The following is a 25,674-nucleotide window of genomic DNA, read 5'->3' as shown; positions in this document are numbered from 1 at the left end:
GTACGGAGATTCTTGTCCCACAAAACGATTCTGCCTCCGCCAATCTGACATTGAGCGCTCACTGAGCGCTCAGTTGATGGTACACGCCTAATGACTAAGATGACTTCAGACATTCTCCTCAAAAGGTAAACAAATATCGACTTTTACTACCATTTTTATCAACAAATAATTTAAATAAAAGTAATTCTTTTAAAATCATATTTTTTTTACTAGATTTTCGATTTATAAAATTTCCATAGTTTTTTCGATTTATAAAATTTCCATAGTTCACTTAGAGTAAATAAGCTTTACCGGCTACTATAATTCCAACAACTCCACGCTGCCGCAAAACGTGAATTAGTCTAACATTTTTCTGATGCACTTTTTTTGTTAAAATTGTTTAAAATATGCCTAACATATCTTAAAGTTTGCCTCCGATTTTTCTTTCTCTAAGAAAATAACGCTTTTTCGTGGGACTCTCGGTGGAACTGTCCCTTTAAGTAACTTAAGTTTTTGGTGCCTTTTGTTTTCGTACTTGTCTTTCGTATTTCTGTCGTTTCAAACACTACTGCACCCTATCTCAGAGCTTCTCAATCAACTACATCATAGAATACTAGCAATATGTTTCTGTTTTACCACATCTACAACAGGAAGTTTTGTATGACATAAATGAATATTAACCCTGCTTGTTATTTTCATTGAAGGTAAGAACTAGAAGCTATTATCTTTTTAGAAATATTATAGTGTATAGATTTCTCCTTATTCAGCATTGAGTTACAGTAGAGTTATCGCTACAGTTTTATCACACAAACACTTTATAAAGCTTTGATTTTTGAGGATTGGAATTTTTCTAAATTTTGTACACTGTATGCGCACTTAAATGGTAATGAATTTTCTTATAAAATTTAAACACCGTGCAATCAATAAATAAAGGGGATAGACAGCGATTTTTAATGATTTTCCTGTAATCCTGGTGGATTGACATGTGTGCAAGTCACGTCAAGGATGGATGGGACCTACCGTTTAATTTAATAAAGCACTTTTCATGACAAGAATTACTCTTGGAGGATTTGTCAATTCCTCGCAAGAGGCAGTACCCGTGAAGAAACTTTTAGGTAGCACAGGCAGGGATTGAACCCAAGACCTCTCACATGGGACTAACCATCATGCCACGGGTGCTACTACTTTTCGATGTATTGAGAAAAATATAGGAAATAACGTCTTTCAATACCATGGTCCCGTTAAGTTTTTTTTTTCTGTACTGATATAAATTTATTTAATAAATATTTTAAAATGTTCGTTTCTTTTTCAAATAAATACGTTTATTTAATATTCAATCAATTAAAAATAATATTTATCAGCTTTTTGTCGGGCAAATTTGAATTGCTGTTTATGAGAAAACGATTTACATATACAAAAATAGTTGACATATTTGATTTGAATGTGGCGAAAATTAAGAAAAGTTTCTACCTTAGCATAATTTTAAGGTTGTAACATATTCTTTGGTCAAGGACCTACAACCCTTACCCGTTCGTTCCTGTTTGCGAGTAATGTTATCAGGGATAGAGGGGGCCTACATTTTTAAGCTAAATCCGGAAGGCTTATTTGAGAAAGCAATCCTTACGACAAGAACCACTCTTGGAGGACCTCTCAACTATTCCCCAAGACTTCTGGCATAACATTCCAACGCACTTACCATCACGCCACAGGCACTACAGGCAACGCATTGCGATGGATATACATTTCAGGCAGAGATGCGCAAATTTACTAGTATATATGCACATACATACATAAATACATGCATCGTATTTTTAACAATTTTTGTTTCTAGCCCAAGTGGTTTTATGAATATTATAAGTAATAAGATGTACCGATTTTGAACTGTCGATTTTGAACTTGTTGAAATGTAATGGTATATTTATTAATTTTATTTTATGTGAAGTATGTCCTAATCGCAATGGAAATGGAAAACACAAACGATCGTGAACATACTTTTTTCCATCCGCCAACATAACTTTGTTTTGGTACCATTGAATTAAGAAGATTGGCTAGATCATCCCGAAACACAGACAAAGTTTCCGGTGTCCTTTTTGTGTAAGTTTGTGTTTAAGTTTATTTTTTTAAAAATCATATTTTAACTAACTCATTAAATTAAAAATCCTTTTCTGCAACAAGAACCTGTAAGGACGTTGGAGAAAAAATGTCACTAGCGATATCCGTGAGCGGAACTCGCATTACTTACTTACTTAAGATGGTGCTACTAAGGCCTCACTCAACAAACTTCTACATCTAGCTCGGTCCCTAGCTAGATGTCTCAAGTTTCGCGCTCCAAGTTGGGTGAGGTCACCTTCCACTTGTTCGCGCCACCTGATCCGTGGTCTTCCTTCACTGCTCTGTCCTGTATGTGTGGATTCGAAGACTTTCCGGGCCGGAGCATTGGTTTCCATGCGCTCTACGTGACCCAGCCATCTTAGTCGTTGCACTTTTACCCTTCTGGCTAAGTCTATGTCGCTGTACAGCCCGTACAGCTCGTTGTTCCATCTTCTCCTCCACCCCCCTTCTTTGCATACGGGACCATAGATCACACGAAGAACTTTTCTCTCGAAGCGACCCAAGGTGCTTTCATCCGCTTTTGTCATAGTCCATGCTTCTGCACCGTATAGCAGGACGGGGACGATAAGGGTCTTATATAGCAACACTTTGGTCCACTCAATTGCTTTCTTAGTCCAAAGAAACAGCGGTTAACAAGAGTTATTCTGCGTTTGATCTCAGCGCTGGTGTTGTTTTCTGCGTTTACAGCGGAGCCTAGGTAGACGAAGTCCTTGACTACCTCAAAGTTACGTCTGTCGATGGTGACGTTTTGACCAAGACGTCGGTGTTATAGGTCCTTTCTTGACGACAGCATGTACTTTGTTTAGCCCTCATTTACCGTTAAACCCATTTCTGCCGCCTCTGCCTCAATACTCACAAAAGCCCCATTGACATCACGCTGAGTTCTCCCGATTATGTCAATATCATCAGCATATGCTAGTAATTGGACAGACTTTTGAAAGATAGTGCCTCTAGTGTTGACGTGTGAGCTCTGCACTAACGGACGTTTTTGGCAGGGATGCCAAAACTAGACATGGCTCTATACAGCTCGTCAGTGTTATATGCGGCCTTGAAATCGATATCGCATTAATGGAACTATTAAGCTTGTGAGTATTCGGTGTGTACATTACTGAATACTGATCAAATCTTGTAGAAAATTCAACATGCCAATAATCTTTCAATTTTTTCGAAGATTCAAGACATTTTTCAGGTATTCTGATATAGTTGTAATCTACAAAGCCTCTTATAGTCCTACAATTTAAGCCGATGCCCCAATTTTGTATCCAAATAGCCAGTTACATTCTCCCATAAATAATTGTGTCATACTTTATTTCCAGAAATGTCTATCAGTTAAACCTTAAGCCATTGGACATTAGGGAGTATAGAGAATCTTTTTTTCGGTCGAACATCAAGAATGTGGAATGTCTTCTGTGTTTCCCTCCCATTTTGATTTTCAAAATCAACACTCGTAAGTATTTTCATATGTTCCCAATTGTCGCACTTTGTTTTAACTTTAAACATAACATACAAATATGTATGTTCAGCATAGTATTATTACAAAATCTAAACCAATCATTGAAAAACTACATACATTTGTATACACAGAAATAGAAGAAAATGAAAATACGGTGCTTCTTTTTTGTAAATTTGGATTTCTTACTTCTTAGTCATTTTTTAGTTAGTTATTCATCAACAGAAAGGGCCATTTCTATTACATTTATACACAAATAATCTTATTTTTACAATAATTTTACCACCTTCACCAATATACATATTCGTATTCTAAAGATGACATTAGATGCATACATGTTTTATTCGAAAAATGAGCCGATGGTAATTAAAAAAATACAAAAGAAAATATTACTCTCATCTCTTTGATTTGATTTGATTTTTGTTTCAGTTTAAATCCACATTCCTTTTGTTTAATTTTTGGACATTAATACTTTTATTAATCAGAGGATGAATCAACAAAAGGAAAAAGAAGAAAGCATTCTAGCACGCAACTAAAAGACATAAAAGAGAACTATAAATACCAAAATAAAATAATAACAAAATATAATAAATTGCAAAATGTTTATTTTTTGTAAACATTTCACTGTAAAATTAACTATTAACTATTACTTTGGTTTTTTTCACATAAACCAATGGAAAAAATAATATTTAAATTATATTGTTCCGGAGTTTGATTAAACTATTTTGCACAAGACACTGCAACGACTCTACACATAATAACACAAGCAACTTATAGAAACTAATAAAATAACAAGAAAACAAAAATAGGCATAATTAAACAAAATCTTCTTTGTCCATATTTTTGGTTCAATTATAAAGTTAAGGCCACCGAAATGCGTATTAACAAATTATTTTAAATTTCGTTTTCGTATTATTTTTTTTTTGTTTCAATTAAATATTATAAAGAAAAAAATTATGAAAAGATAACTGAAGCAAAAACGAGAAATTAAATTTGTTTGTTTAAATAATTGTAATTAATTGAGGTGGATCAATAGAGGATGATTTATTAGTTTCTGTTGCTGCTAGGGTTGTTATAGTTGGGTTGTGTGTAGCTACCGGAGAAATATCCTTTACCGATGCTGTTATTTTGTCGTTTTGCGGTGTCTGTGCGGCTAATTGTCACTTTGTCTCACCTACTCGTTGGTAACGTGGCTTGTTGCGGGTGAATGGTAAGTATTTGTATTTAATCATATGCTGCAATAAAATAAGAAAATAATGGAATATACTTGCATAGGAGACAAAATAATGAAGATTACCTTAATTTGTCGTTTCATTGTTATACAGAATAGTGTTATAAAGTACATGACCAGTATGGGCCAAAACACGGGAACATTGAAGAAATCAAAAAACGTACATGTGAGACCAATTAGAGTACTTTTCGTAATCGAGAGCCAGAATTTGAATTCCGGTAATCGTCGAATGAAAGGTCGGAACTCTTCGTTAACTGTTGTTGGCAATTCGGGACCTTGGTCATCTAAAATTGAAAGAGTAATAATAATTTAAAAAAAAAACAATTATTTGACAAATTATATAGTAGCAGAGTTTAGAAAAAAAAATGCAATGTAAATATTATCAAAATTTCAATATCTAATTAAACTCAATTGATAATATTGAATAGAGCTATATAAGAAAACTGGATAACAATCAAAATTTAGTATAAAAATGTGACACCCAATGATCACAATACGAACCAATACAGTCAGTGTTAAAAGCCTTCATAGCCATAAATTTTGTGTCTCGAAAGCTACCATAACATTACTATGACAGGCACTCTTAAATGAATATTATATTTTTGTTTCAATGTAGGAAGAGTTATAGCCGCTTATGGAGAAAAAAAAATTGGGATATATTTTCACAAATAAAAGAATTTGATTATTATTATTTATTTCGATACAAATTTTCGCGTTTTGTCGATTTCTTTCCATGTTTCGTTCAGACCTCTTGATCGAAAACCTAGGTACATATATTTATAAGAGCAACGTCATAAACACCTAGAACATACACTGGATCTATCGGATTTGCGGAAACGGCTTTTTTTATCCAGAGAAAAGACTACTTGAGTAAAAAAAGTATGGTAAATGCAATTGCCTCCAATTCTCTCAAAAACTAAAACATAATTTTAGATTATGTTTTTTTGGTATTAATCACTAGTTAACAGGAAATTGATTTCTAATATTGTTTTTGTTGGTGATAAGCGATGTAATGCGCTCAGCTCTGTCAGGTAGCGGAGGAATCCAATGGACTTTGACATCCTATTTAAAGCCCTTGGATTACGCGTACAATGTTTGCTTACTCTCTCGTAGGATCAAGGATCTCCATCAAATGACAACAAGTGTGGAGAGAGAAGCAAAAATTGTGTTATTCAGGCAAAACAAAAATGACCACCCTCGGAACCCGACCATCCTCTCAAATAAATATTTTCTCGCAACCGGTGGAAAAAGTGGAGAGCTTTCAATACCTTGGAAGTATCGTTTCCATCGAAGGCGGAACTGAACAAGACGTCATCTGCCGCATCGGCAAAGCAAAAGCGGAGTTCGGTATGCTGTCAAAAATTTGGAGGAATAACTCTATTAGCTTTAAAATCAAAGCTACGACTGTTTCGCACAAATGTCGAATCTTGTGCTTCTTTATATGTGCAGCACTTGAAAGGTCACTTCAGCCATAACAAGAAAGCTGCAAACATTCGTGAATAAATGTCTTCGTAACATCCTAAGGATTTTCTGCCCAAACAGCTTATCGAATGAGGTCCTTCATAGAAGGACAGGTCAGAAACCTATAGAATCTATAATACGAAGACGTAGGCAATGGATTGGACATACGCTTTGAAAAGGTAACGACTGCATTGCGGGCCAAGCAATGCAGTGGAATCCGCTCACAGAAGAAGGAAGAGGAGCTGGACGTTCGAGGAGCACATGGCGCACGACAGTCGAGGCGGAATTAGCGACACTAGGCAAGAGTTGGAGGGAGCTGAAACACAAATGTCAAAATCTAGATTTAATGAGCTTGTCATGCGTTACCATTAAACTTTGATCCTGAAAATAAGAATTGATTCCAATATAAATGGTGTAGTCGAGTTATGTAATTGGGCTTGACCGAGTTAATCGAATTTTTAACGATTGGGAAATTGAAATGGCTTCAAAGGCTGATTTAGGAAGAGTGGTGCTTTCTATTGCGATCTATACTTATGACGCTAACACTAGTGTTTTGTATGTGAGAACTGTATCAACATAAAATAGTTTAAATCCATAGTTATCGATAAAAACAAACAACAATAATAAGGAATACGTGTTTTTATTTTAATGTAGATTTATGTAAATTAAATTAGTAAGTACGTAACTCATCTCATTTTCTATTATACAGTATGGGGTGATTTTTGTTTGCTTATTTTTGTATTTGACAATGACTTTAGTACTTTTTGTAACTCTCTTTTGTGAATATTATTTTCACAATGCTTGTGTTAAAGTGTGTTGGGAAAGTTCATCATAAAATATAGTTCATTCAAAAAGCTCATTTTGGGTTTAATGTATACGTGAATAAGCAAAACGCCTTTTTTGCAAGAGCTAAAAATGCATCCAGAAAAAATAAATATTTGGTATGAATCATTAGCTGGCAGAATCATTGGGGCATATATCTTAAAAGATGATGAATGAATGAATCAACGCTATGGTTAATGGTGATCGCTACTGAAGAGTTTGAGAACGATCAATTGGCCACTCATGTCGCGTGATTTCACACCACTAGCTTATTATTTTTTGTCTAACTATGTTAAGGCTCATGTCTATAGTGGTAAACCCGCTTCGATTGACGCCCTGGTAGTTAATATTGAAATGTTTATTCTTGAGATACCGTCCAAAATGTTAGAAAGACTATGATAAAATTGGACTAAGCGGTTGGACCATTTCAGGCGGAACTTTGGTCAACATTTGCATTGAATAATAATAATCTTCAAATATTAACTTACATCGACCGTACGTATCCATTCAAATAAAAATTGTAAGTTTTTATTTCTGACATCTTTTAAAAACATCACTCTTAAGTTATCAGAATTTAAAATTAATAATTTGAGAAGAAAGAGTAAACGTGTTTCGCTATTATTATTCGATTATAACCTCATTTTTGACTATGTAAACATTATGTTTGTTTGCTTTTTAATTTGTATAGAGTCTGTAGTTAAAAACAGTTTATGGAATATCATAAATATAAGTTAAATTTACCAATTAAGTACATAATATTTTTAAAATCAGATCACTTGTTATCGAATCTTTCGGTCTGACGTACTTTATTGTCTTTTTCATTGATTTTTGATTTTGTTTGCTTCAAGTTTTCTTGAAACCCAACAACCATTAACTTAAAATGCCCTTGAAGAGCTTGCAATTGGATTTAATTAGAAACATAAATCAATAGAATGAGCAACAAAAACTCGTGATTATAGAAAAATCGTATATTAATAGATGTACTTACCTCCATAAGGATCAAATTCTGGATCTATCTTCGGCGTAAGGAAAGCAATAAACAGGTTCAAGTGATATATACCCAATGCATAACAAACAATGTACCAGCCCTGTTTAAGGAACACCCTCAGCAAAAACAGCAAGACTAGGGATCCAGCGCCAGCCCAACGCAGCCGCGAATGAGGTGTCCATCTATCTAGAATCGATTGGTATGTCTACACAATGACCACGCACGCCATTTGACAGAAGGGAATTAAAATAAGTTTTAAATTATAGTATTGTGTTTTAATGGAATATCAACTCCAACCCACTTAATCTCACATAACAAATTTCTTGGCATTTTCTTTACCTGTGACAATCGAGTGAAAACTTTTGTGATACCGCCACCGGACGACGTTGAGGTCGCCTCTTCATTCATCATAGTTTGCTACGTTTACTCTTATCAAATTGTTTAATTTATCTACGTTAATATTATACGCACAAAATGCATACTTCATTAAATAAAAAATATGAAGTAATTTTACTAATTTTTCATAGTTTTCTTTAAGAAATAAGAAAATAAAGTGCAATGGGAGACAGATATTTTCTAGTTAACTCGGACCACGTCATATATGTCAAATATTTATAATGAAGTTTGGTGTGATTTGATGAGTCAGTTGTATAGAAAGTCAAAAACGGTGATGCCAAAAGCTATTTTTATGGAAAAGGGAGTTACCTTATTGAGAAATATATGAAATATATATAGAATATATAGAAAATATGGAACGATCTGTCTTAGTTCGAGCTGTGAATAAACCAGCCATTAGATCGGCTTATTTTGAGCGATTAATATAATTTAAGTATTATTAGGATGGTTGCACTGTGAACTCTATAATTTTATATTTGTTCTTTATATTTGCGACAGTAACAAATTACTTGTGTTATAATTTGTATATTATTTTCTCGAAATATAATTTTTGGGACAAACACAAATTTTAGAACAACAACTTTGCATTCAAATATATTATTAATGTGCACCTTCGTTATACCTTTAATAATGCAATTAAAACAATTACTAAACAAAACGATAAGCAATAGACAGATTTTTGTGTTTAAAAATTGGTACAATTGATCTGTCAGAATAATAATAAAACAAACACACAAAGAGAATAAAGTTTTGTAAAAAATTTCATTAACAAAACTAAATAATATCAATAATAACAGATTGATTTTTTTCCCCAATGTAAAACACATAGAAAATTCAAAATGCACAACTACTCAACGAAAACAGCCATCGAGATACAAATGCAATAACAATCGTACCAACATTTGAGAACGAAATCACATAAGATCCATTCGAGACTCGTATAAATGTCAAAGACCCATCCATAGTAAGATTTTACTCTAACTTTTATCAGTGTTATTCATACTTTGGACATTGTTTTTGTTATTCGTGTAAAATCCTACTATACTATTGATAGATTTTCCAACAAAACACGGGTATTGTTAGCTAATGTTGCTTTGCCAAAATCGTTTAAGTATCAACTTTGTTTATAAAATCTATAGTTTTATCATGAAGTTATTGTTTTATGTTTTCCGTAGATGGCGTTAAGTAAACAAAATACTAAAGCCACTAGATTTTTATAAAAAGGCTTATTCATTTGTTTTAATATTTTGTGAATGACTTTTGTCAAGAATCGGAAATTTGTCATTATTATTATGAAATATTACAGGTTTAGCATTTGGATAAATATAAGTTTTGGTATATTTTTATATAATGTTATTTAAACGTCAGTGAATTCTAGAATAAAGCATTTTCAGAAATTTTAGAAAACTTAACAAACTTTGTTCGTATTCTTCAACTAGTGTATTGTAGTTGTTGTTGTCATCACCGAATATAGGTCAAGAGAGCCTTGTTATTGGAAAGACTGCGTGTTCAAAGCATATGTCATAAATAAATGGAAAGGAGTTTTTCGAATAGTCAAATTCACAATTGAGACACAATGCACCGATTCTTTTTTGTAGTTCTTGACTCAAGACATTTTGGTTCCACTTACGTGAGGAGAAATAATGGCACCTTTTACTTCCAAAAGTGAACATATATAAGGTGATAAGTATGTTACTATGAAATGTGATGTTTTATATTTTTCTGTCAGTGAAATATAGCATTCGAAATTAGATTTTCGTTTCTGTTAGCATAACTTTACAGAAATAACCTCTTAAATGTCAAATACATAAAAACCTCGCTTGAAAAATCAGAATCAAACACATAAGCTGTGTTCCACACCTAGTTTCAAACAGTCTTAAGTATTTTTATCCCGAAGTCGTTTCACACTCCAAAAGTTGCTATCATTGGTTTTCATCATTGAAAATTTTGTTTCGAAATTTGAAAGCAGTTAAGAGAGTCAAATTAGTAATGGTTTCAAAATGACCACCAAAAAATGATATTTACAAATCTGTACCGGCTTATATCGAACAGCCGAATCTTCTTACGTGTATTACTATTACAACGAGGTCCTATGCAACGGGAATCGAATCAACAGAATTGACAATTTCGTGATAAAACTAGTTTGAGATCACATTGAGGAGTTATGTCTTCGACCAACGATTTAATTTTCGGGGCGGCACGCTTGAGCGGCTTCATTCCACCAGAGGCATTCCTCTTTTTAGATAGATGCGGTCTGATACAGGATAGATTGGCAGTTCCGCTCATCTACCACAATCGGGACGTTATGATACAAGGCAGAGCGGAGCTTCTTCGGTTCAGTAGGACTGTGTCCGAATGGAACCGAAATGAAAGGGTGAAGCAGGAGAACCAGTTTTGGTGGCTTCAATCGGCACTTGATAGTAGGTAGTCGGGATGGGGTTCTAAGCCTTGGCCGTCTTACATACTTGTTTGTTAGTTTTAGGGTTTATTTTTGATAAAAATAGGCATGGTGACAAAAAAAAGAATATACACAAAAAAAAAATAGCATAAACAAAAAAAAAACAAAATGTGAAAGAGAAAAATGTTAGATAGTTAGATTTACTGCTGTGGTTGTTCTAGTTTTAAGTAGTTTATAGGTAGAATGGGTAGTTTAAGGTAGCTTTAAGTTTTATATTAAGGACCTTATTTTAATTATTTTTAAGTAAAAATAGAAAGGGATATTGAAATTAGTTTTTTCAAATTTTTAAAAAAATAAAAAAATAAATAAAATCGAATTGAAGTAAAATAGATCTTAGGACCGAAAGGCATTAGCATTAAGTATTCTTGTTTAACTTAGAGTGTCCGTATGGTTAATTAGGCTAGTTTTATGTTTTTTTGTCTAGCTTTAAGATAGGTTTAAGATTGAATTATTATATTTGTATTAATTTTTAAAACAAAAGATTTTAAAAGTTCCTCATCCCCTTTAAAAAATTCACAACCATTAAAACCTACATATTTACTTGCCTATAATAGTTCAAATTATAATTTCCTAATACATTCCTCAAATCATCAAAAATATTAAATCTCAACCAAGAATATAAAATTTCTACACGAAATCGCAATTCACCTGCTTTTATCTTATCATCTTTGTATAGAAAGTCTACCGTTTTGCATATGTAAAAATACAACCAAACCAAAATACAAACACAAAGAAACAAATGTGTATTCCCCTCGCACTCAGACTTTCGTCAATTCACTATAGTCTTTCTCTATTGCAAGTTATAACATTTATAAGTCTCCCGACTGCAATCGATTTCTCTATTAATGTCTTTGCTAGACGTTCCACAAAAAATATGTAGATGCCGCCCTATTCGACTTCCACCCTGAGAGTACTATGGTTTTCATATACAAAGGTATAACATACAAAAATAGAATTAAATTGTACATTTCTGTTGACCATTTTTCACTATGTTTTTCGAGTCTCATTTTAGTTTATAACACCACCAAATCGTAAATCGTTATCTTTTTAGAGCTTAAAACAGGGGTGGAATCATCGGTTAAGGTGATAATTGACTATCATATTTTTGATAGTCAAATTGACTATCATTTTCATTCCGTCTGTGTAAAAAGATTTAACTCAATTCAATTCGATTGAACATTTTCAGATTCAAATTGTCAAAATTCATTGTTGCCATGGTGAAATTCTCTAAATCCAAAGCCCATCGTCAACAACCTGATAGGTCCTTATCAGTGTGGTTTTAGACCAGGAAAGTTGATCAAATATTCACATTACGGCAGATCCTGGAAAAAAACCCAAAAACACCAAATCGACACCCACCATCTTTTCATCGATTTCAAGGCCGCATATGACAGCATCTACAGGGATGAGCAGTATAGAGCCATGTCTAGTTTTGGCATCCCTTCCAAACTCGTCCGTTAGTGCAGAGCTCACACGTGAACACTAGAGGCACTATCTTTCAAAAGTCTGTCCAATTACTAGCATATGCTGATGACATTGACATAATCGGAAGAACTCAGCGTGATGTCAATGAGGTTTTTGTGAGTATTGAGGCAGAGGCGGCGAAAATGGGTTTAACGGTTAATGAGGTCAAAACAAAGTACATGCTGTCGTCAAGAAAGGACATACAACACCGACGTCTTGGTCAAAACGTCACCATCGACAGACGTAACTTTGAGGTAGTCAAGGACTTCGTCTATCTAGGCTCCGCTGTAAACGCAGAAAACAACACCAGCGCTGAGATCAAACGCAGAATAATTCTTGCTAGCCGCTGTTTCTTTGGACTAAGAAAGCAATTAAGTGGTAAAGTCCTCTTTTGAGGTACCAAAGTGTTGCTATATAAGACCCTTATCATACCCGTCCTTCTATACGGTGCAGAAGCATGGACTATGACAAAAACGGATGAAAGCACCTTGGGTCGGTTCGAGAGAAAAGTTCTTCGTGTGATCTACGGTCCCGTATGCATCGAAGGGGATTGGAGGAGAAGATGGAATGACGAGCTTTACGGGCTGTACAGCGACGTAGACTTAGCCAGAAGGGTAAAAGTCCAACGACTAAGATGGCTGGGTCACGTAAAGCCCATGGAAACCAACGCTTCGGCCCCGAAAATCCACAACCACAAGACAGCGCAGTAGTGGAAGATGACCTCACCCAACTTGGAGCGCGAAACTGGAGACATCTAGCTAGGGACCGAGCTAGATGGAGAAGTTTGTTGGGTGAGGCCCTGGTTCACACAGGACTGTAGCGCCACCTAAAGTAAGTAAGTAAGCATGGTGAAATTTAAAATTGATGCCTATAAAACAATCTAAATAAAAGTATCAAATTGGCTGTGTTGAATAATATTCTTACTCTTCTTGATTTTTTTTAAATCTCGTAAGCTTTGTCGGTCACAAGAATGTGTTTTTTGAACGAAAAATAGCTAACTAAGAAAATGCTCCAATCGATTGTATAAGCGTCTGGTAGCTCTAATCGGAATAAAAATATTCGTTTGAAAACGGCTATCACATTTTTGTTGTGACAGCTTTTTAGGTATCAATTTGACTATCAACTTACAAAGATCAAATTCGTTTATTTTGACTGTCAATTATCACAATCAGCTTAGCCGATTCCACCCCAGTATTCACATGAAATCGACTAACGGACGACGAATGAATTACAAAATGTGAGTTTATATACGCTTGAAGACATCTGTATTTCTACACAAATTCATAAGAAAACGATAGCAATATAGTTTCTATTTGATTTATAATGCATACTTGTACTTTTCAACATTATATCATAATAAATTTAGGAAAAAAAATGTATTCGTCGCGAAAAAAATTTTAGTTGATAAGAACTGTCAAACTTTATTCGCGTTCCACAAATGGATTTTGAAATCAAACTATTTTATAATATGTACGTAAAATTTTAATTTTTTGTTTGTTTAGAAAAATTCAACGGACAACTTTTTTAACAAAACACTAAAACCTAAAGATATATATTTTGAAATAGTCCTAAGCAAAAGAAATCCAAAGACGGGATGGGAAATCAGTGTGGGTCGCATCCCAGCCTGCTTTTAGATTTAGCTTTTGTGAGTAATCATTAATTGGCAAGAACGTTGATATCTGAAATAATTGTACTTAATAGAGGAATTTTCCCCGATTGGTCTACATGTTCTCTTCGTGTGAAAAAATGAAGTGCTCAAATCTAAGCCGCAGACAGACATCGTTTGGCCTTAAGATAGTCATTAAAAATGCCAATTGCAATTGGAAATTGAAGGTTTTTGAATTGAATTGGCACAACTGTGGGTAAAATCGGAATCTGCCATTTAGAATTATTTCTTTGATAACATTTTTCAATAATTTTGTAATTATTAATCGCGTGCCGTGAACCGTGGTGGGTTCAAATTACGAAGTAAAACTACCGGAGATCCTACCTTCAGTTGCATATTATGCGGTGGCATGCCTGGTAAATCCAATGAGTTCAAAAACTCAGTTCGATAATTATATGCTGCTAAAATTGCTCTTTCTGCCAGCCACTCATGATTTGTATATTGTCTGTGTACATCGGGAAATATCTGGTCAATGAGAGCATCTTGTTAATCAATAATCTTGCAGAAATCGACCGGTAGTTTTATGTATCCAGTTTCATGTGCAGTAACTTCTCCGGTGCCAATACCTAACAGTTCCTTTGAGAATGTTTCAGCGAATGGATCTTGAAGGATTTGAACACGCATATTTACTTTCAGTTTTACTTTTTCAACATTACGCCACAGTCGCGTTTTTTGCTGAATGAGCTGTTCTGCCTTCATCCAATAAAGTTGCCGCAATGCCAGAACATGCAACAGCCAATGCAATACCATTATTTGATCGTATTTCAGCAAGAATTAGCGAAATAAGGAATGTTTTGCCAGGTCCTGTCGAAACTGCGAGAATGATGTGGTCATAAATGGTCTTTTGCTCTTCATTCATTAGTGAGACATTGCGAGCAACAATCGCTTCCATTTCTACAGTATGTATTGAAGTTCACTTTTTAATTCAGTGTCTATTATTAAATCAGATGCATTTCAATTTGGTAAATGCACACACCGATTGCATATGCAAAATTTCATTAAAATTGGTTAAGCCGTTTTGGAGAAATATGACAACTAACACTGTGATAGGAGAATGTTATATATTAGATATTAGATAAACGTTTAAAGGTATTTATTTTCGATTTCAATGTTTAGCTTTAAAAGTTAATAATTAAGGAACAAGCAATATGCAGAAAGGACGGCTATAAATTTTAAACGAAAATTGAATGTTCTAAATAGAGTTTTTTCCGTTTCTGACCTATTTTTCCCACCTGTTGGAAGAATTTGAAGACTATAATTATTATAACTTTTAAGGTTTCCGGGGTTGTTTTCATGACACATTTTTAATACTCTTGTACCAAATATTGCCCATAACATTTTTTGGTAGTTTGCTCAATGCATTTAGAAGCTCAATGCATTCAGAAGCGAAAAGTTCGGGGTGAGTACTAAATAAACCTCCCTTAATATTTATAATGCGGCTACTTCGAGCATTCAAAAATGTGTCACTATAATTTTTGTTTGTATTTTGTGAATTTTAGAAAAATAAAATCAACGTTTGGGTCGTACGAAATTGCTCATGTAGCCGAAGAGTCTTTTTAATAATATTTAATGATCAAAAATCTTATTGTTTAGAAAACTTTTTAAATAACACTATCAAGTTTTAAAAATTAAAGTTTTTTGGGTAATCAAATCAAATGGCGTTTAAATTTTTGCAAACAAACTTGTTTTGTAGGTACATTTTTAAATCTTAAAATACAGAAAATATTTTTAAGACAGTATAAGAGCTTGTGCAGAAAAAAGTTATTGAAATTGGTTCATTAGGTTTTAAAAGCACTTACGCAAAAGAAGGGTTCGGAATCGTAGGACCCACTTTTTTCGACTTCTCTATCATCGTAATGTTTTTAAATTTTAATATTTATTATTATTTTACTAAACAAAACTTATACCTGTATATATTGTAATGTCATGTTTGATTAAAATCTCGAGTTCAAAATTGTTTAAAAATGTCTAAAATAAATATACTAGGATTTTTTGGCTCAGTCAAATGTAAGCTTTAAATTTTAGTATTTATTTTTATTTTACTAAACAAAACTTATACGTGTAGTTAACACGAGCAGGCATTGACCCAGCATATAAAATGCCAACGAAGCACACGAGCTTCCGTCGAATAAAGTCAATGCGTTCCCACCGGGAAATCCGATTCCAGGTGAATGTTCGAGGTTGCATGGGAACTTCAATTGCAATATTAGAACTTGAATTGCAATATCAGCACTTAATATTATATTGATTAAGCTTGATAGAGAATTATATTCATTTTGGCATTCATTCTTAAAGTTACCGCAGAACAATAAAGTGCAACTTATATTCCTATTGAAATTCTCTTGTTTTATTTCCGAGCAGTTGGGCTCGAAGATAATATTTTTTTAATAATAACCGTTGTTAAATCCTTTACTGGCGCCCGAGCAGGGACCCAACCGTCCCGTTTACAAAAACAAATATCTCTTACTCTCGAAATTATCCAATAAAAGAACTAATCTTTTTAAAGAAAAATTTTAACATTCATAACCAGAACAAATAAAATCATCAATATCTATTTAAACAAAAGATACTATAATTATTATTCCGTGTTAAATCAAGTTAAATCAAAGTGAATGGGATTTGATCTAAAGGACAATTTTTTACATTTATCACCAGAACAAATAAAATCATCAATAACTATTTAAACAAAACATACGGTAATTATAATTCCGTGTCAAAACAAGTTAAATCAAAGTGAATGTGATTTGATCTATAAAAAAGTAATTTTTATCACAAAATCGATTATGAAAATATAAAGCTGTTACCTTGATGTGCTAGAATATTTAATACGAGAATATACATATTTATAAAACGTTTAACCTGTGCTGTAATAATTAAAAATGAACTTTAAACCAAGGAAAAGATGCTGTAATTTTGTTGCTGGAATATTTAAGAATCAACTAACCAAGAAAGAGAAGCTGTAATTTTGTTGTGCTGGAATATTTAAAAATCAACTTTAAAACCAAGGAAAGGATGCTGTCGTTTTTTATGTAAGAATATTAAAACAAACAAAATTTAAATAAAAAAAAAAAAAAAAACACATACTTATATATTCATATACTATATATTTAACTATAATTTTACAAATTTTCTAAAAAAACAAATTACAAAATTTCTTAAGAAATATATACCACATATATAATATAAACCAAAGTTGTACAAGGGGAAGAGAAGATTTTAAAATAATAAAAAAAAATAATAATATATAGTATTTTGATTACGATAAAAATATCGCTTTTGGGGGAACTACTCTATTGAATTAGAATAATGGAAGAACTTCAAGTATCCATCACCCATCTTACAGGGGCAATGAACACTGTTCTTGACCAATTGAGAGGGTTCGAAACTAGGATTGTTGTTTTAGAACAGGTAGGCACACAAGAAACAATACAAAAAATACTAGAACAGTTAGGTTCTATTAAGGATAAAATAAAATCAGTTGAGGAAAATACACCTAGCGTCGTCGCTAGCTGTACTCAACCCGACTTGACCGTCGAGCCACTCCGTGGACCAAGCAATGAGAACGAGCTTAGAGAAATCTCTAAGCTCCCTGACCCAGTCAAAGAAATACAAGTTTTTGACGGTAATCCCGTTCAATATGTATCATGGGTGCATTGCGTGGAAACCGTGCTGAAGGACTACGAGATTGTTCGTAGTAAGCCTCTATACAGGGCCATCCTTCAGCATATACGCCAAAAAATTCGCGGTAAGGCTGACTCGGCCCTGGTGTCGTATAACGTCTTCGACAACGACTGGACGGAAATAAAGAAAATCCTTTCCCTCCATTACGCGGATAAAAGGGATATACGTACCCTTGAGCATCAGTTAAACCAACTGAAACAAGGCAGTCTGAGAGTTGATGATTTCTACGCGAACGTAAATCATCAATTCTCGCTCATAATTAATAAAATTCGCACTGATACCTACTCGGTGGAGACTGCCAATGCTCTTATTGGGACGTACCGCGACAGGGCCCTAGATGTGTTCGTCAGGGGTCTTAGCGGAGATTTATCGAGACTTCTGATGATACAGAAGCCGAAATCTCTCCCGGAAGCCTACACTACGTGTCTCGATATGCAAAACATTAATCTGAGAAATAGTTCAGTGCATGTCCAGGCGCCTAACACCGTTTCTGCTCCAGTATCTTATGACTTTGGTGTGGAGAAGAAACCTTCACTGCCAACAAGAAACTTAAATAGATATCCTAACAGATTCGGTAACGGTAGGGGTGGATCTGCACAATTCCGACATAATACATTGGGGCCAAGCTATAACTCCAAATATTATCAACACCCAACAGGACCAAAGCCCCCAGTTAAAATGGAACTGGGGTCGGAACAAACAAGAAATGTCGATTATATGAATCGGCCCAGTAGCAGCAATCCATTTAAACGAGGAAGCAGTTCCGAAGGCTACCACCGGAAGCAACAGCGTCTCAACCATATGGTTGCGGGCGCACCTGAAGCTGTAGAAGAATGTTTACGAGTTCAGCCATAGGAATTCAATGCATGTTATCACAATGAAGGTTCAACCTCACGTTTTTTGACAATCGTAAGGAAATAACGTACTGTGACTCCAAACGGAAGCTGTTATTCAAATTTTCTGAACATTGGATTTGTCTGACAGCTCAAAAACTGTGAAATAATTAACAAACAAAATACATTTGCTTTTGGAGGGATTCCTATTTTTCGTTATTATAGGCTGTGTAAACTACTTCCGCGATAAATTTAATTTTTTTCGATTTCAAAACTCATATTTTTTTTATTTTGAGAACAAATAACAGCTGCTAATGACAGAAGTGCCATTTTAGAAATGTCATATCAGAAATGTCATTCAAAGGAACCTCGAAGCCGTCCCATCGTAACGCAGACGATGCGTATTTGTGGTTCAGCCATAAAAGTTGGTTTACTATAACCTTTTTTTAAGCCAACCAAATTTGTTTTAAAATATAGTTTGTTTGTAAGGCAAAATCATATTGATGCTGACAGTTTTATCTGGCTCGAAATTTTGACAGAAAGTCGGTATCATATCTCCGTGAAAGAAAAAGAATGTGAGGTCTGTTTTGTCCGAACATTGAGTTGTAATAGAAGTTCGTGAGTCTGGTATAATAGTGGACAACAATCACTGATCCCGTCGTCGTATAGTACGCATAGGCGTTACCTAGAGTATGAGACTCAATGCAAGAATATCAACTTGATATCGATGTCATCTACTCAGAATCATTTTTATCTCGTTAAATTCTATAAAAAACATGGATTGACGCATCTGGGCCCTAAAATTCTCGAACGTCATTGTTGGTATGCCAATGCATATACAGAAAGTGAGAGTTATGCGTGAATTGTGGATTGGTGTAACATTGGACTATTTGTCTTCAAAAATTAAGCTGGGGAAACGGTGGCGTACGTTTTGGTTAACGATGGGTATTAGAGAGCCTTGTTAACCAATTTTTGATGTTCTCTGATTCATGCAGTGCAATTGATCTTTTGCACTCTAAAATCCTGTTGTCAGCTATCTTTGTAATGTCAATTGGATGTCTCGGATCCTTTACTGTGTTTATGCATATGTCGAAAAATACATATGTAAACATACAGAAAATGAAACACATCTTTCAATTCCAACTTATTTATTGTTTCAAAATTCATAATAAATTAATACAAAAATAGATAGTTTGTTTTTAATTTACTGTAAATATTTGTTTATTATTCTTAAATGTATGATTCTTTGGATTTAAATTCTTAAAATATATGACTCGGCATTTTCGCTTCTATAAGCATTAAATGTTCTATGTACACAGCATGTCGCCTTTATTTCCTTAAATTAACTAATTTCGAATAAATAAAAATAAATTAAATATGCAAGTAAATTGACTGTCGGGACAAACGTCCTTAGGTCGATAGTAACACCATATAATACACTAGCAATGGCAAAAATGGCCATTGGCCTCCAAGAAGCCTTCGAATTGATTGTGGTGACAGTGAGTTCATTGGAATGTGATAAGGACACAGACTTGGTTGTTTTACGAAAGTCGTAAAATTCGGGTATCGTATTATTTCAGATGGCTGCAAAAAAATAAAAAAAAGAAAGGAAGCCAAAGGCTATTATTTTTAATACAAGAAATATACATTGGTGTAGGATCTCACAATTGATATTGATTCGTTGGACACTCGACAAAATGTCATGTGCTCTCCAGTTATCATACTCTGTTCTACTCGCTTTGTGAACAGTGGCTCTGACCATGGTAATTGATTGAGATGTGCTAAAAATGTCCTGTCATGGAACTCCACCGGATCCGAAATGATTAATTTATCTGTAAACAAATAAATTTAAAAAGAAAATTGAAGAAAAAAAAAACAAATTCACTTACTCAACAAGGATTCTTCATAAAGCATATCCATTTCATCGGCATACGAGGTAGATCCTTTGGTACGATTTTTTTTTGGAATTTTTGGGAATATTGTATTCGGTAACAAGTCAAGAATATTTCTGAAGAATTTTTTGAAAATTTAAATATAATAACATCATTTGAATTTTTGTTTTAACTTTTTAATTCTTGTGACAACATGAAAAGATATTGGATATTAATAACTTTCTTTAATTAAATGACTATGAATAATTGTTCATATTTAAAAAGTATTAGGTTTCTCAAAATATCCAAAACTGTTTTGTTAAAATATTTACTGAAGAGATTTAGATTTTAAAATACTTTTAAATTAATATCCAAAACTGTTTCGTTGAAATATTTACAGAGGAAATCTAAATTCTAAAATACTTTAGAAAAACAATTAATTCTTATTACCCGTTGTATAAAAAGAGGTTTTCAACATCTGTCATATTCAAAGAATAGAATTGATAAACTCCAAACGTCTCAAAGAATTCTCTAACTGGTGTCATACTGTAACATCCTGCCAAATCAATTTTTGGGTAATAAGTAATGAACGATAAGCACATCTCTTGTTTTGTCGAGTAACCTCCAAATGTTGGCCGCTTTCGGTTAGTTGTCTAAAATAATTAGAATTTAAATTGACATTTCAGTAATAATAACTGTATTGACATTAAATCTGACCAAAAAAAAAAATGCTAACCATATGCATATTTAACATATGTATTTACGTATGGTTTATAGCATATTTGTTGTAATCAAAATGCATATTATTTTATCATCGATATAGATATATTAGGAACTTACCTCATATGCACAATCCGTTATGATATAATCACCTGGCAAAACAACAGTTTCATTTTCCAGTTGACGCACCTGTTGGTAGTTATAATCGTAATTGTCATCCTCGATGATTCGTTCCATTTCTTTGCCATTTCGAATATGACGCAGACTCATTTTACGACCCGCTCTATGGGAGTGTAATGTTCCAGATATAATTTTAATGCCATTTTCAGGAAACATCTAAAATATGATAGATGTTGAATTGAATTGTATTGTATTTTTTATTTATGCGAATGTTTTAGGTCCATGATAATAAATTTAGAACTATTCAAAATATTTTCAATATAACTTTCTTTTATAATCAGATCGTATTTGTTTGAACTTTCATATACTTATACAAGGCACCAGCACAACAATATTCGTCTGATAAAATAATGAAGTTCCGTATTTTTTAGGATATGATTGCTTACTTTTGGATTGAAAGGAAATCAGTTGAAATTAAAGTTATATAAATAGTTACTCTTTGTAAAGGCGATTGCAGAAACGATCATCTGCCAGTAAGTAGAGGCATCGTTGTCACGAAAGCGATTACTTTTATAATACGAATTTATAACGGTTTTTGTAGAGGAGTCACAAATGATCACGTTTTATTCTGGCATAGAATGCTTAGGGAAACACTTGCAATACAATTTATAGGTTTTCTGAAAGCTTCTTCTTCTTTGATTGTTTGTTTGGGTATAAAACATTGCGTGCGTTAACGGTTTTATTAGAAAAACTACGTTTAGAGTTTTTAAACTTTTGGAAAAATACTTGAAATTTGTCGCATCCGGAAGCCTTCAAAATTCCATTTCGTCAAACTGAATTAACGATAGTTTAATAAACTATTACTTACTCAATATAAAACGTTTTGATAATTGGAATGCCAAATTTGCAATTACAACAACCAATTCACGACTAATTAACGGAAAATTAGTAGTCAGTTAAATTATGTTTTGATTAGGCTCTGAGTATTTAAGAAATCATTTTATGTAATTGATTTATTAAAAATCTTTTCTACTGATGGTTTTATTACTTTTTTTCCTAATAATTACGTTACCAGGCGTAATCATATTTTTGTTACAAAACTAAACCATTTTTTTTCAAAAGATTTTATTACACTAATTATGAATCTACTCACTTAACATTTTAAATTTGAAATAAAGCTAAAACAAATTGCGTAGAATAGTACTTACAACATTCGAACAAGATGGTCCACAGATCCCAATATTACGATAAAGTTTCTGTCCAGGTGGAATTAATTGAGTATCGGAAATTGAAACACCAGATATCATAATTCCACCATCGTTCTTCCTTAAATGACGTGTATAATGAATTCTAAAACCGGAATGGTCGATAACTGCAAATGTAATGATTGATGTAGAACTTAGATAAAGATACTTGAAAGGTGTTGAGATACTATAATAACAATAAATATTTACTTACCTCGATGAGAGTTGGGATTATCATAGTGGATTTCGAGCATGTAATACTTTGGGCCAGTTTTTCCACCTAACGGTATGCCAACATGCTGTGGCAAAAATTGACCTACAGTTATAAAATCCATAGAAGACAATTATAAATAAAGAAACAATATTTGCCATGCTTCATAAAAGTTCGGAATAAGCTGAACTTTAAAATAAATTCTGAACTTTCTTAAAAATCTAAAAATAACTTGTAGACAAAATAAAATGCTCCATTACAAATTTGTCGGATTTTTTTGTTGAAGTAAATATTGACATCATACCTGTGGATCCTATAGACCAAACTGCTACCGGAGTTATGCATGAATCCCAGTCACGTGGGGTTAATAAATTGCTGTTACACACAGCACCACTACTTTTAACCCACACATCCCACGACGCTGGATCTGAACCAGGATATGATTTAGTAGAGCACTCGAAAAGCGTCATATGATGCACCAACGGTTGGTCTGTAGAACTGGAAAAACGAAACCATTTATTTTGTGGATAACATAGTTACATTGCCAATGTTTTTTTGGGATTACAGAAAGAAATTCTTAACTCTAAATGGTTACACTACATAAAATTGATAGTGTAAAAACTATTTTTTATTAAATTGTCGATCTTTTAATTTAAAAAAAAAACTTCATTGATTTTTCTTTTTGAATCTTATTAATTGTGATGGTTAAACAAATTAGGTTTAAGGGATAATTTAACTTACCTTTCTCTTGTTAAAAGTGCTTCGTACCCAATAACATGGTGCTTTTCTTGAAGCATTGGGGCTCTGATAATTTTACACCAATATAATGTGTCCATGTTAGCTTCAATTGATACCTTTTAATCAATGAAATAAAAAAAAACATGAATGTAATAAATTATTTATTAATAAAAAAGAATACAATAAAGAAATATTTGTATACCAAATCAGATTTTGGCCCAAAACCACATGACTAATAACATAAATTATATTAATGGAAAAACACATTTTAAATAAGCTTAGCTTCAAAAACAAATATTTTCTTCGTAGCTATAAAAATAATTGTTGGTGGTCGATTGAGCAGCAACATTATGAAGTCCCGTGTTTGAACAGTATTGCGCAAAACCTAATATTCCCTAAATTTTTTATACGTAGTTCACGGTCTTTTTTATATTTCATCAAAATATATTTTTTTTAAAATTAAATTGATTAGAGCATCCCACCTAAACGGGGCAAACAGCCCCCTCTCAATTTTTTCTTATATTAACCCAATCTACTCGATCTAGACTTTTAGTGTACCTTAAACCAAAGAAGAAATGTTTGGATACGTTTATTTAACTCTTATTTAAGTATATCAAAATTGCTCAAATGATTTAATGTCTTTATTCCCTAAAATGTTTGTTGTAGTGGCTAGTCCACTTTTAAATTTACTCAACAGCTTGTTCAAAGGATTACAATTTTTTAAACTGCCAGGCTCACATTTCCTGGACAACATTTTTTCCAGAAATTAAGTCTTTAACAACCAAACTTATGGAATTTGTGTCCTTTACGTCCTTAGTCATAGGAAAAGAAAATGAAGCTTTAAAATAAGTTTTACGCAAAACTTGTTTTAACGACCATTTGTTGGCCACCGTGTAAAATGTTCTGTAAAGGAGGCTGAGAAAATTACAATAAAACTATGTTTATATATCTTAACCTCATATTTACAAAAAGGGCTAAGGTTACAATTTATGTATATAAGCATTGTCTAACTATTTAATTTGGAAGACACAGTCTGTGTAAGAAAATAAAAATGCAGTTTTCACAGAACTTAATATCAAATTTAAGGTTTTTTTCTTGAAAGCCTGAAAATTTGCTTTTTCTCTCAAAAAATATCGTATGAAAATAATTTAATGCATAACTTTATTTTAAGTTTTGTGGAAACCTTTAAGATTATTACAAATATTTTAGTTGTTTTTGGCAGACAAAACACTTTTTTGGTGAATATCGTTTAATTACTAACAGGCCCGTACATCTGAACTGTATGAGCTTTATGGCTTCTATGACCACCTGGATCCTTTATTGGTTGAAATTTGATTAATTTGTGCAGGAATATGATTGGATTTCTGATTTATATTGTGTTCTTGGTCCATTTCTTAGTTAAAAAATGAACTTTTTGCAACAAAATGGTATAAGCACTAAAATATTATTTTTTTTTAAATAAACATAAATAATTTAAAATATAGAGGGGATAATATCCATTAACACAATACGATAAAAATTTGAATTGAAGGGAATTCCTACGGAAGTTAAAAAAAATATCATAGGATATTGTTTTTTTATTGATATTGAAATCTTTATTTATTTAATCATCAAGCAGAGATCTAACTCTTACAGACTAGGATATACATAATTACTTTAATTTATTAATAATAAATATATATTTATATGAATGAGAAAACAAAAACTCAACGATAATAATAATAATAATAATAATAATAATAATAATAATAATAATAATAATAATAATAATAATAATAATAATAATAATAATAATAATAATAATAATAATAATAATAATAATAATAATAATAATAATAATAATAATAATAATAATAATAATAATAATAATAATAATAATAATAATAATAATAATAAAAATAATAATAATAATAATAATAATAAAAATAATAATAAAAATAATAAATAATAATAATAATAATAATAATAATAATAATAATAATAATAATAATAATAATAATAATAATAATAATAATAATAATAATAATAATAATAATAATAATAATAATAATAATAATAATAATAATAATAATAATAATAATAATAATAATAATAATAATAATAATAATAATAATAATAATAATAATAATAATAATAATAATAATAATAATAATAATAATAATAATAATAATAATAATAATAATAATAATAATAATAATAATAATAATAATAATAATAATAATAATAATA

At 32.3% G+C, this 25,674-nt stretch overlaps 2 protein-coding genes across 3 annotated transcripts in view; both read right to left on the bottom strand.

The window, feature by feature from the left end:
- Positions 1-3,702: 3,702 nt before the first annotated feature.
- On the bottom strand, positions 3,703-8,653 carry LOC129951426 (protein RER1). Of its 2 annotated transcripts, XM_056063562.1 has the most exons (5): positions 8,383-8,653; positions 8,044-8,248; positions 4,839-5,056; positions 4,716-4,776; positions 3,703-4,073 (listed from the first exon to the last, which is right to left on the bottom strand). In XM_056063562.1, exons 1-5 carry the CDS (start codon positions 8,452-8,454, stop codon positions 4,063-4,065), a joined length of 567 nt encoding a protein of 188 aa, XP_055919537.1. In that variant the 5' UTR covers positions 8,455-8,653; the 3' UTR covers positions 3,703-4,062. The 2 variants fall into 2 exon arrangements, with proteins under 2 accessions (XP_055919537.1, XP_055919536.1); XM_056063561.1 differs by lacking the exon at positions 3,703-4,073 and having other exon boundaries at positions 4,130-4,776; positions 8,383-8,651.
- Positions 8,654-19,686: 11,033 nt separating this feature from the next.
- The window catches only part of LOC129950009 (MOXD1 homolog 1), a 71,038-nt gene continuing 65,050 nt past the window's right edge, over positions 19,687-25,674 (bottom strand). Inside the window, exons 4-12 of the mRNA XM_056061767.1 lie at positions 23,449-23,561; positions 23,012-23,205; positions 22,711-22,812; positions 22,461-22,624; positions 21,253-21,468; positions 20,863-21,065; positions 20,431-20,549; positions 20,207-20,373; positions 19,687-20,125 (exon numbers count right to left, since the gene is read on the bottom strand). Of these exons, the coding sequence (XP_055917742.1) occupies positions 19,952-20,125; positions 20,207-20,373; positions 20,431-20,549; positions 20,863-21,065; positions 21,253-21,468; positions 22,461-22,624; positions 22,711-22,812; positions 23,012-23,205; positions 23,449-23,561 (1,452 nt within the window). The 3' untranslated portion in view covers positions 19,687-19,951. The remainder of the gene's footprint in view (positions 20,126-20,206; positions 20,374-20,430; positions 20,550-20,862; positions 21,066-21,252; positions 21,469-22,460; positions 22,625-22,710; positions 22,813-23,011; positions 23,206-23,448; positions 23,562-25,674) is intronic.

This window comes from Eupeodes corollae, chromosome 3, assembly GCF_945859685.1.
Source record: "Eupeodes corollae chromosome 3, idEupCoro1.1, whole genome shotgun sequence".
NCBI classification, from domain to species: Eukaryota; Metazoa; Arthropoda; class Insecta; order Diptera; family Syrphidae; genus Eupeodes; species Eupeodes corollae.
This window is presented reverse-complemented; position numbering and strand designations above follow the sequence as displayed.